Source organism: Ranitomeya imitator, chromosome 2, assembly GCF_032444005.1.
Source record: "Ranitomeya imitator isolate aRanImi1 chromosome 2, aRanImi1.pri, whole genome shotgun sequence".
NCBI classification, from domain to species: domain Eukaryota; kingdom Metazoa; phylum Chordata; class Amphibia; order Anura; family Dendrobatidae; genus Ranitomeya; species Ranitomeya imitator.
This window is the reverse complement of record NC_091283.1, coordinates 722,315,225-722,328,658: the sequence shown is the minus strand read 5'-3', so window position 1 is coordinate 722,328,658 and position 13,434 is coordinate 722,315,225. Positions and strand designations below refer to the sequence as shown.

General features: G+C 41.4%; 1 protein-coding gene across 2 annotated transcripts in view; it reads left to right on the top strand.

The window, feature by feature from the left end:
• Window positions 1–13,434, top strand: part of BMPR1A (bone morphogenetic protein receptor type 1A) — a 144,249-nt gene that overhangs the window by 119,429 nt on the left and 11,386 nt on the right. For both annotated transcript variants that reach the window (XM_069753183.1, XM_069753182.1), the window contains exon 10: window positions 7,377–7,674. In XM_069753183.1, the coding sequence (XP_069609284.1) occupies window positions 7,377–7,674 (298 nt within the window). The remainder of the gene's footprint in view (window positions 1–7,376; window positions 7,675–13,434) is intronic.

Here is a 13,434-nt window from a genome sequence, read left to right as displayed (position 1 = left end):
AAAAATCAGACAAACTGAACATTCTGCAGTGGCCTCTTAATTTTTGCCAGATCTGTAGGTTGAACTCAATAGACTTATGTTCTACCTTCAACCTTAAGACTATGATGCTATGCTCTGTAGTGTCATGGCTAGGATTTGAGCTACCTGAATAGCAGTGGGCTAATGATGTTATCTTGTGGTTTCCAGAGGTCATCCAGCCTCCTAATATTGATGGCCTGTCCTAGGGGTAAACCATCAATTTTAAACTTGTTTTAGTTTATTATCACCCCTTCCATCAGTTGTTTGAAGAGAGTGCAGAAATTGTGCCCCCTCTTCAATGTTCACAGCAGTTTGGAGGCTGGTTCTTATTATTTTAGTATATACTTACTTTGTAATGTCCTCACATCCTGTTCCATCCAGATGTGTCCAGACCCCAGAATCCCAAGCGGCGGAAGTTCACCAACCGCCATACTGGGACACCCAAGTGAGGGGTGTCTCGATATGGAAACTGCTGGTGGTACCAGCCTCTTGCGCGGTACCACCAGCGGAACACCGTTACACCACACACACTGTATATGCAGTACTTAGACTCTTGCACTGTACCACCAGCGGAACACCGTCACAAACACGCCGCCGCCGGGATTAGCCGAATGATTCACTGACTGCCACCATCTTTGTACAGGAGGAGCGCATGCACAGTTTTAATGTGACCGCCGCTATCTGTCTGCACAAAGATGGTGGCGGTCTGTTTTACTGCCCGATCATGAATTCCGTGCAGGCGCAGTGAATCATTCGGCTGATCCCAGTGGCAGATGCACAACATGTCTACAGGCAGAGGAAGCCGGTCACATTAGAGGGGTTTCCCCACAAACGAAATTAAAAATTCTCTGTGTCTGACCGTGTATGGAGCATAACACATCTCCTGCGCAGGGGAGTAAGCAAAAGACCATACTGACATTACAGCAAGGGATCACAGTGAATTCAATTCGTCAGGTAAAATATTTCACTGACTGTTTTTAAACAATGTTTTACTTCACAAAAGGGAAAGAGAGAGTGTATAGGTGGGTGAGCACATGGGGGGGGGATTCTCAACGCTGCAAAGCCTGCCCCCATCATGACATCATATATATATATATATATATATATATATATATATATATATATATATATATATATATATATATATATATATATATATACACACACAGGTCCTTCTCAAAAAATTAGCATATAGTGTTAAATTTCATTATTTACCATAATGTAATGATTGCAATTAAACTTTCATATATTATAGATTCATTATCCACCAACTGGAATTTGTCAGGTCTTTTATTGTTTTAATACTGATGATTTTGGCATACAACTCCTGATAACCCAAAAACCTGTCTCAATAAATTAGCATATTTCACCCATCCAAACAAATAAGTGTTTTTTAATAACAAACAAAAAAACCAACAAATAATAATGTTCAGTTATGCACTCAATACTTGGTCGGGAATCCTTTGGCAGAAATGACTGCTTCAATGCGGCGTGGCATGGAGGCAATCAGCCTGTGACACTGCTGAGATGTTATGGAGGCCCGGGATGCTTCAATAGCGGCCTTAAGCTCATCCAGAGTGTTGGGTCTTGCGTCTCTCAACTTTCTCTTCACAATATCCCACAGATTCTCTATGGGGTTCAGGTCAGGAGAGTTGGCAGGCCAATTGAGCACAGTAATACCATGGTCAGTAAACCATTTACCAGTGGTTTTGGCACTGTGAGCAGGTGCCAGGTCGTGCTGAAAAATGAAATCTTCATCTCCATAAAGCATTTCAGCCGATGGAAGCATGAAGTGCTCCAAAATCTCCTGATAGCTAGCTGCATTGACCCTGCCCTTGATGAAACACAGTGGACCAACACCAGCAGCTGACATGGCACCCCACACCATCACTGACTGTGGGTACTTGACACTGGACTTCAGGCATTTTGGCATTTCCTTCTCCCCAGTCTTCCTCCAGACTCTGGCACCTTGATTTCCGAATGACATGCAAAATTTGCTTTCATCAGAAAAAAGTACTTGGGACCACTTAGCAACAGTCCAGTGCTGCTTCTCTGTAGCCCAGGTCAGGCGCCTCTGCCGCTGTTTATGGTTCAAAAGTGGCTTTACCTGGGGAATGCGGCACCTGTAGCCCATTTCCTGCACACGCCTGTGCACGGTGGCTCTGGATGTTTCCACACCAGACTCAGTCCACTGCTTCCTCAGGTTCCCCAAGGTCTGGAATCGGTCCTTCTCCACAATCTTCCTCAGGGTCCGGTCTCCTCTTCTCGTTGTACAGCGTTTTCTGCCACATTGTTTCCTTCCAACAGACTTACCATTGAGGTGCCTTGATACAGCACTCTGGGAACAGCCTATTTGTTGAGAAATTTCTTTCTGGGTCTTACCCTCTTGCTTGAGGGTGTCAATGATGGCCTTCTTGACATCTGTCAGGTCGCTAGTCTTACCCATGATGGGGGTTTTGAGTAATGAACCAGGCAGGGAGTTTATAAAAGCCTCAGGTATCTTTTGCATGTGTTTAGAGTTAATTAGTTGATTCAGAAGATTAGGGTAATAGGTCGTTTAGAGAACCTTTTCTTGATATGCTAATTTATTGAGACAGGTTTTTTGGGTTATCAGGAGTTGTATGCCAAAATCATCAGTATTAAAACAATAAAAGACCTGACAAATTTCAGTTGGTGGATAATGAATCTATAATATATGAAAGTTTAATTGTAATCATTACATTATGGTAAATAATGAAATTTAACACTATATGCTAATTTTTTGAGAAGGACCTGTATGTGTGTGTGTGTGTGTGTGTGTATATATATATATATATATATATATATATATATATATATATATATATATATATATATATATATATATATATATATATATATATATATACACATACACAGTGGGGCAAAAAAGTATTTAGTCAGTCAGCAATAGTGCAAGTTCCACCACTTAAAAAGATGAGAGGCATCTGTAATTTACATCATAGGTAGACCTCAACTATGGGAGACAAACTGAGAAAAAAAAATCCAGAAAATCACATTGTCTGTTTTTTTAACATTTTATTTGCATATTATGGTGGAAAATAAGTATTTGGTCAGAAACAAAATTTCATCTCAATACTTTGTAATATATCCTTTGTTGGCAATGACGTTTTCTGTAAGTCTTCACAAGGTTGCCACACACTGTTGTTGGTATGTTGGCCCATTCCTCCCTGCAGATCTCCTCTAGAGCAGCGATGTTTTTGGCTTTTCGCTTGGCAACACGGACTTTCAACTCCCTCCAAAGGTTTTCTATAGGGTTGAGATCTGGAGACTGGCTAGGCCACTCCAGGACCTTGAAATGCTTCTTACGAAGCCACTCCTTCGTTGCCCTGGCGGTGTGCTTTGGATCATTGTCATGTTGAAAGACCCAGCCACGTTTCATCTTCAATGCCCTTGCTGATGGAAGGAGGTTTGCACTCAAAATCTCACGATACATGGCCCCATTCATTCTTTCATGTACCCGGATCAGTCGTCCTGGCCCCTTTACAGAGAAACAGCCCCAAAGCATGATGTTTCCACCACCATGCTTAACAGTAGGTATGGTGTTTGATGGATGCAACTCAGTATTCTTTTTCCTCCAAACGCGACAAGTTGTGTTTCTACCAAACAGTTCCAGTTTGGTTTCATCAGACCATAGGACATTCTCCCAAAACTCCTCTGGATCATCTAAATGCTCTCTAGCAAACTTCAGACGGGCCCGGACATGTACTGGCTTAAGCAGTGGGACACGTCTCGCACTGCAGGATCTGAGTCCATGGTGGCGTAGTGTGTTACTTATGTTAGGCCTTGTTACATTAGTCCCAGCTCTCTGCAGTTCATTCACTAGGTCCCCCCGCGTTGTTCTGGGATTTTTGCTCACCGTTCTTGTGATCATTCTGACCCCACGGGGTGGGATTTTACGTGGAGCCCCAGATCGAGGGAGATTATCAGTGGTCTTGTATGTCTTCCATTTTCTAATTATTGCTCCCACTGTTGATTTCTTCACTCCAAGCTGGTTGGCTATTGCAGATTCAGTCTTCCCAGCCTGGTGCAGGGCTACAATTTTGTTTCTGGTGTCCTTTGACAGCTCTTTGGTCTTCACCATAGTGGAGTTTGGAGTCAGACTGTTTGAGGGTGTGCACAGGTGCCTTTTTATACTGATAACAAGTTTAAACAGGTGCCATTACTACAGGTAATGAGTGGAGGAAAGAGGAGACTCTTAAAGAAGAAGTTACAGGTCTGTGAGAGCCAGAAATCTTGATTGTTTGTTTCTGACCAAATACTTATTTTCCACCATAATATGCAAAGAAAATGTTAAAAAAAACAGACAATGTGATTTTCTGGATTTTTTTTCTCAGTTTGTCTCCCATAGTTGAGGTCTACCTATGATGTAAATTACAGACGCCTCTCATCTTTTTAAGTGGTGGAACTTGCACTATTGCTGACTGACTAAATACTTTTTTGCCCCACTGTATGTATATATATATATATATATATATATATATATATATATATATATATATATATATATATATATATATATATATATATATATATATATACATATATACATATATAATACAGACCAAAAGTTTGGACACACCCTCTCATTTAAAGATTTTCCTGTAGATTCATGACTATGAAAATTGTACATTCACACTGAAGGCATCAAAACTATGAATTAACACATGTGGAATTATATACTTAACAAAAAAGTGTGAAACAGCTGAAAATGTCTTATATTGTAGGTTCTTCAAAGTAGCCACCTTTTGCTTTAATGACTGCTTTGCACACTCTTGGCATTCTCTTGATGAGCTTTAAGAGGTAGTCACCGGGAATGGTTTTCACTTCACAGGTGTGCCCTGTCAGGTTTAATAAGTGGGCTTTCTTGCCTTATAAATGGGGTTGGGACTATCAGTTGTGTTGTGCAGAAGTCTGGTGGACACACAGCTGATAGTCCTACTGAATAGACTGTTAGAATTTGTACTATGGCAAGAAAAAAGCAGCTAAGAAAAACGAGTGGCCATCATTACTTTAAGAAATGAAGGTCAGTCAGTCCGAAAAATTGGGCAAACTTTGAAAGTGTCCCCAAGTGCAGTGGCAAAAACCATCAAGCGCTACAAAGAAACTGGCTCACATGAGGACCGCCCTAGGAAAGGAAGACCAAGAGTCACCTCTGCTTCTGAGGATAAGCTTATCCGAGTCACCAGCCTCAGAAATCGCAGGTTAACAGCAGCTCCGATTAGAGACCAGGTCAATGCCACACAGAGTTCTAGCAGTAGACACATCTCTACAACAACTGTTAAGGGGAGACTTTGTGCAGCAGGCCTTCATGGTAAAATAGCTGCTAGGAAACCACTGCTAAGGACAGGCAACAAGGAAGGACATTAGACCAGAGGAAATCTGTGCTTTGGTCTGAGGAGTCCAAATTTGAGATCTTTGGTTCCAACCACCGTGTCTTTGTGCGATGCAGAAAAGATGAACGGATGGACTCTACATGCCTGGTTCCCACCATGAAGCATGGAGGAGGAGGTGTGATGGTGTGGGGGTTCTTTGCTGGTGACACTGTTGGGGATTTATTCAAATTTGAAGGCATTCTGAACCAGCATGGTTACCACAGCATCATGCTATTCCATCTGGTTTGTGTTTAGTTGGACCATCATTTATTTTTCAACAGGACAATGACCCCAAACACACCTCCAGGCTGCATAAGGGCTATTTGACCAAGAAGGAGAGTGATGGGGTACTACGTCAGATGACCTGGCTGCCACAGTCACCAGAGCTGAACCCAATCGAGATGGTTTGGGGTGAGCTGGACCGCAGACTGAAGGCAAAAGGGCCAACAAGTGCTAAGCATCTCTGGGAACTCCTTCAAGATTGTTGGAAGACCATTCCCGGTGACTACCTCTTGAAGCTCATCAAGAGAATGCCAAGAGTGCAAAGCAGTCATCAAAGCAAAAAGTGGCTACTTTGAAGAACCTAGAATATAAGACATACCAGATGTTTCACACTTTTTTGTTAAGTATATAATTCCACATGTGTTAATTCATAGTTTTGATGCCTTCAGTGTGAATGTAAAATTTCCATAGTCATGAAAATACAGAAAAATCTTTAAATTTTGTCTGTGTGTGTGTATATATATATATGTGCATATATATATATATATATATATGTGCATATATATATATATATATATATATATATATATATATATATATATATATATATATATTTCTCGTTATATATATATATTTTTTTTTTTAAATGAAAGAAAAGCCATGCCAGATATTGCAGTGAAGTGAAAAGTGTGGCATATGCGGTTGCTCCCATAAGCCTGTGTAAGATGGAATCCAATAGGGAAAATGGTGCTAAAAAGTGTATGCTCTTTGGCTAATAGAGAGTTGTTATGGATCAGATGAATTATAATCAGTAAAGCAGCCTTCTCTCTGTGTGTAGATTAGTTAGCTGACAGTTTCTGGAAGAGCAAACGGTTTCTGTGTTAGCAAATAGTTGCTCCATCAAAAGTGAAGAGAATGACCTGTCATTCAAACAAGTCCTCTCTAGCCCATGCCATATGTGTATTAATCTAATATAAACACCCTATGTGTGTGTCTTTTTATTTCTTGATCCTTTTGTCATTTTTGTTACCACTTTTTTTCACACGTTAAATCTAAAATATGCAAAGTTTGTTCCTTGTTCCTATTAACGTACCCACAACCCTGAAGAGGGAAAGTGTGGCTGGTCTGTGTTACCCTGTGAATGCAGGAAGAGGAGCTGTGAGGTGCTTGTATGTATATATATATATTTATACACGTGTCTGGTATAGGGAGGCGTTAGGCTACGTTCACACTAGCGTTCTGCTAGTGTGCGTCGCCTTAGCGTCGGGCGACGCACGCGTCATGCGCCCCTATGTTTAACATGGGGGACGCATGCGTTTTTGTGTGTTGCGTTTTGCAACACTTGCGTCTTTTTTGCCGCTAGCGTCGGACCAAGAAAACGCAGCAAGTTGCATTTTTCTTGCGTCCGATTTTCGGCAAAAAACGACGCACACGTCGCAAAACGCAGCGTTTTTGCGTGCGTTTTGCCGCGTTTTTGTGTGCGTCGTGCGTTGCGTCGCCGACGCAGCGGCGCGCAACGCTAGTCTGAACGTAGCCTTAATGGTCCTTTCAGCCCAAATTCATGTGGGCTGATACTTGAAGCCGAACTGTTCACAAGCTATGCTGTCCTTAACCAAGACAACCAAGTGTGTGTCTGTGTGTTGGTAAAAGGGCCTGGCATTCCTTGGTGGGTTTTTCCTCCGGTTTCATAGCTGATGGCGTCTTTTTTTTTTTCCCCCTCAGGTTTTATTGCTGCTGATATCAAAGGGACTGGATCATGGACACAAATGTATCTGATAACAGAGTATCATGAAAATGGGTCATTATATGATTTTCTTAAGTGTGCCACCCTGGATTCAAGATCTCTTCTTAAATTGGCTTATTCCGCTGCCTGCGGCCTGTGCCATCTGCATACTGAGATTTATGGTACCCAGGGAAAGCCAGCCATCGCACACAGGGATCTAAAAAGCAAAAACATCCTGATCAAGGAAAACTGGACATGTTGCATTGCTGACCTGGGACTGGCAGTCAAATTTAACAGGTAAATGGCAGCTGCTGCAATGTACGGCCCTTCTTATGATTAGCATAGAGAGAAAAGGGTCTTTATGGGTTACTTCGTCTTCTTCACTGTACAGTCCTGGCCAAATGTTTTGAGGCCAATTTTGGATTTCACACTTTTTGCCGTTACAATGTTTTTATCTCATAGTCAGATGTTACTATGGTTACTGTACAATTATCAGCATTTCATAACATTTTACACTTTCATTGACATATGTCAAGTTTATAATGCCTATAAATATGAAACACCAACCAAGGAATTTTACGAAGAAGTATTTAGTTTATTATTCACAAAATAATCACAATATTAAAATTAGGGAATGGGTCACCAGGTGGCAATAGAGTGCAAGGTTTCATCCAAGGGTATGTATACTGAATTATATACTCCAATTCAACAATAATTTTAAATAAATATAAAGATAATCACTATTTATATTCCATAATATGCAAAGGACCTAAACATTGATTGAATGTATGAAAAGAGGCTATGATACATTTTAATCTTCACTTTCCAATGCAACGTGCATATGACAGGTAAGTAAAATAAACGCTGTGCATAGATCTAATATGATATTACAGGTATGTACCCAAGATAAAGTGAACGCTGTGCATAAATCTAGTATAGTATTACCCAAGTAAATATAAATAAATAAATTACCAATCAATATAAAAATGGGGAATAAAGAAAGGAGTAAAGCCTACATAACTATAAAGTGCACCAAATAAACTATATTACAATAAATATTCACTTTCAAGTATAAAGTGCATATATCAGGTAAGTACCCAAATTTTAAAGTGAATATAGTAACATAGTTAGTAAGGCCGAAAAAAGACATTTGTCCATCCAGTTCAGCCTATATTCCATCATAATAAATCCCCAGATCTACGTCCTTCTACAGAACCTAATAATTGTATGATACAATATTGTTCTGCTCCAGGAAGACATCCAGGCCTCTCTTGAACCCCTCGACTGAGTTCGCCATCACCACCTCCTCAGGCAAGCAATTCCAGATTCTCACTGCCCTAACAGTAAAGAATCCTCTTCTATGTTGGTGGAAAAACCTTCTCTCCTCCAGACGCAAAGAATGCCCCCTTGTGCCTGTCACCTTCCTTGGTATAAACAGATCCTCAGCGAGATATTTGTATTGTCCCCTTATATACTTATACATGGTTATTAGATCGCCCCTCAGTCGTCTTTTTTCTAGACTAAATAATCCTAATTTCGCTAATCTATCTGGGTATTGTAGTTCTCCCATCCCCTTTATTAATTTTGTTGCCCTCCTTTGTACTCTCTCTAGTTCCATTATATCCTTCCTGAGCACCGGTGCCCAAAACTGGACACAGTACTCCATGTGCGGTCTAACTAGGGATTTGTACAGAGGCAGTATAATGATCTCATCATGTGTATCCAGACCTCTCTTAATGCACCCAATGATCCTGTTTGCCTTGGCAGCTGCTGCCTGGCACTGGCTGCTCCAGGTAAGTTTATCATTAACTAGGATCCCCAAGTCCTTCTCCCTGTCAGATTTACCCAGTGTGCATAGAACACTATGAACACTGTGCATAGAACAAATATGATATTACCCCAAATAAATATAGGTCAATGGATTCCCAATCAATATGAAGGGCGGGGAATATAGAAACAAATAGTCTCCCTTGTCAAAGCTGTAGCGAAACGCGCGTTGGGCCGTTCGGGTCTATCACCAGGGTATGTAAGATCATGGCAACATTTTCTACGAATGTTTGGTGCACCTCATAGTCATTAGACTATTTTCTTTTTGTATCCATATTTGATCATGCCGAGATCTCCCTACCATTTCCTACATTATAATTAAGGTGGACTTAAGGTGTATTGTTTTTTTTAGTTTTCACTTTTCAAAAAATGCAATTGCAGGACAAATTATCTAAAGTGGCTCAGGTTTTTGGAGGTGTCGGATCTGATTCGGTGGGGAGTGGTGATTTCGCTACATGCTTAAATGAAGTAGAGAGACTAATGAAAACTGAAATGAAATTATGGTGGAATTATACCACTCTAGAAAATTATCTAACGAAAGAAATGATTCCCAGAGGTCTGAGGCTCAAAAAAATCTCAACAACATCTTACTCTGATGAGTTTAATAAAGAGTGGAATCAGATACTCACGGACTGTTCCTTCAAGCTAAAGGTACCGTCACACTAGACGATATCGCTAGCGATCCGTGACGTTGCAGCGTCCTCGCTAGCGATATCGTCCAGTGTGACAGGCAGCAGCGATCAGGCCCCTGCTGTGCTGTCGCTGGTCGGGGAAGAAAGTCCAGAACTTTATTTCATCGCTGGCTCTCCCGCTGACATCGCTGGATCGGCGTGTGTGACACCGATTCAGCGATGTCTTCGCTGGTAACCAGGGTAAACATCGGGTTACTAAGCGCAGGGCCGCGCTTAGTAACCCGATGTTTACCCAGGTTACCATCGTTAAAGTAAAAAAAACAACCGCTACATACTTACCTACCGCTGTCTGTCCCCGGCGCTCTGCTTCTCTGGTCTGGCTGTGAGCGCCGGGCAGCCGGAAAGCAGAGCGGTGACGTCACCGCTCTGCTTTCCGGCCGCTGTGCTCACAGCCAGACCAGAGAAGCAGAGCGCCGGGGACAGACAGCGATAGGTAAGTATGTAGCGGTTGTTTTTTTTTACTTTAACGATGCTAACCAGGGTAAACATCGGGTTACTAAGCGCGGCCCTGCGCTTAGTAACCCGATGTTTACCCTGGTTACCGGCATCGTTGGTCGCTGGAGAGCTGTCTGTGTGACAGCTCTCCAGCGACCAAACAGCGACGCTGCAGCGATCCGGATCGTTGTCGGTATCGCTGCAGCGTCGCTTAGTGTGACGGTACCTTAATGAAACTCCTGATTACAAATGAAGAGCATAAACTAAAAGAAACGCAAGAGAATTTGGAGAAAACTAAAAAAACCTTGGCGGAATATAAATCATTATCTCATTATGAACCATCATTGGAAAAAATCAAAGGAAATGTGAATGCTTTTGAAGATGAGATTATGAATCGAAAAAAACGCAAGTTTGAGAGAGACCTCACTGATTATTCAACCGACACCGTGTATGAATTGGGGCATTGGGAAAAATCTTACAAATCACCGAAATCCATTCTGAAAAATAGCCGAGCTCGACAAAATCCAACCAATAGACCACAAGTAAACTATTCATCTACGGAATTTGACTCTTCAGATACCAATGCTAGTGCATCAGACATTTCAATGACGAGTAATATCTCAGGAAATAAAAAGAAATACAGAAAAGCATCAAAAAACGGAAAAGACGGGGAGGAAGGAAGCATAAGAAGTCTGCCAGGAATAATGACTCGACACAAGAGGAAGCAGAAATAATAGAAAAAAGTAATGTGGTCAATTTATCCTCCTATATTCTAACACAAGAACAATTAAATTTATTGGCTTTGGGTTTAAATTTTGTACCTGATTCAGATTTCAATTTATTTATGACTATTTTAGATATTAATAAGTTTATTAGAAATCTGACTATAAAAAAACATTTTTTCACGGATGAAAACTCTACATCTAGTATTGATATCATTCCTGAGGTGAATGAATTTGAAAATCTGAACTTCAAAGAACAGGGGACATTGAATTGCCTTATGAGATTGTCGAAAGAACAGCAGGGGGAACCCACTGATGGTTCTCTTAATATTTCCAAAAAATTTAAAACAAAAAATCCCTTTTTCTATCCCTTACAGACAAGAGCTGAATGCATGGACAAATTCCAAGAAGTAATTGAAAGGGATTTGAAAATGCTATATGATGTTCACAATAAGAAAGAACACAATAATCTTTCTCAAAACCAGCGGAAGGCATTGAACGAATTCAAGTCTTTAAATAGTATTGTCATCAAGAAAAGTGACAAAGGTGGTTTGATAGTGGTTATGAATGAGAATGACTACAAGGAGAAAATATGGAGACAGGAATATAGCTGGTTAAGCTGCGATGTCGTGTCTCTTTACACGAGCATACCGCATGACATAGCAATGAGAGCCGTCGAGTTTCATCTAAAAGATTATGGTGAATACTCTGAGGACCTGATTAATTTCTCTTTGCAGGTTTTGTGCTTCCTCATGCAGAACAATATTTTTTCTTTTGATAATGATATATGTGTTCAGAAGCTGGGAGTCCCTATGGGGGCCAAATATTCACCGTCGTTGGCTAGTTTAACCATGGCATATTGGGAGCAAAAATTTGTTTTCTGTCAATAATCCCTTTGTTGAATACATCTCCTGGTATGGCAGATACATCGATGACACCCTCATTATTTGGGGGGGGGGCGATGTGTCTGCCATACCGGGATTTCTAGAATACATTAATTCCAATGACTGCGGTTTTGTTCATGATCAGTTTAATATCTCATTTTTGGATTTAGAATTGTGCGGATGTGTTGGGGAGAAAATTATAAGCAAAACGCATACAAAACCAATTAGTGGAAACACTTTATTGCACGCGGAAAGTAGCCATCCAGCCCACACGATTAGATCCATACCTGTGGGAGAATTTATTAGGTCAAAACGTAATTGCAGTAGGGAGGAGGATAGACGGAAAGAATTTGATAAATTAAAGGGCACCTGTCACCCCGAAAATCGCGGGTGAGGTAAGCCCACCGGCATCACGGGCTTATCTACAGCATTCTGTAATGCTGTAGATAAGCCCCCGATGTTACCTGAAAAAGGAGAAAAAGACGTTATATTATACTTACCCAGGGGCGGTCCCGCTGCTGGTCAGGTCAGATGGGCGTCTCCGGTCCGCTGCGGCGCCTCCTATCTTCTTTCCATGACGTCCTCTTCTGATCTTCAGCCACGGCTCCGGCGCAGGCGTACTTTGCTCTGCCCTGTTGAGGGCAAAGTACTGCAGTGCGCAGGCGCCGAGCCTCTGACCTTTCCGGCGCCTGCGCACTGCAGTACTATCCTCTGCCCTCAACAGGGCAGAGCAAAGTACGCCTGCGCCAGAGCTGTGGCTGAAGATCAGAAGAGGACGTCATGGAAATTAGATAGGCGCCGCAGCGGACCGGAGACGCCCATCTGACCTGACCAGCAGCGGGACCGCCCCTGGGTGAGTATAATATAACATCTTTTTCTCCTTTTTCAGGTAACATCGGGGGCTTATCTACAGCATTACAGAATGCTGTAGATAAGCCCCTGATGCCGGTGGGCTTACCTTACCCGCGAATTTCGGGGTGACAGGTTCCCTTTAAATAATAAACTTAAAATTCGGAAATACCCTAGTTGGACTTTAAAAAGAGCCAACAATTTGGTTGATAGAAAACGGAGGGAGGATTTATTGGTTCCAGCCAGTGACAATCTACTTAGAAAGAAAAACTATGATAGAAAACCTTACGTCTGCTTGCAGTTCTCTTCTCAATTTAACCAAATTAAAGGCATCGTTAACAAGACTACCTGTCTTATATGAAGATGAAATATTATCGGATATTTTGAAGGATGGAGTAAATGTGGTAGCGAGAAGGGCGCAAGCCATTGGTGATCTAATTGCCCCAAATTCAATTTGCAATAAAGCCAGATCCAGTACATGGCTCGAATGTAAAGGTTTTTTCAGATGTGGGACCCCTGCGTGTAGTACCTGTGCACATACACAACTGGGTAATAGCTTTCATAATTCAGATAATACCAAAGAGTATAAAATAAATAGCTTCATAAATTGCCATACGAAAAATGTGGTGTATAAGGTAGACTGCACAG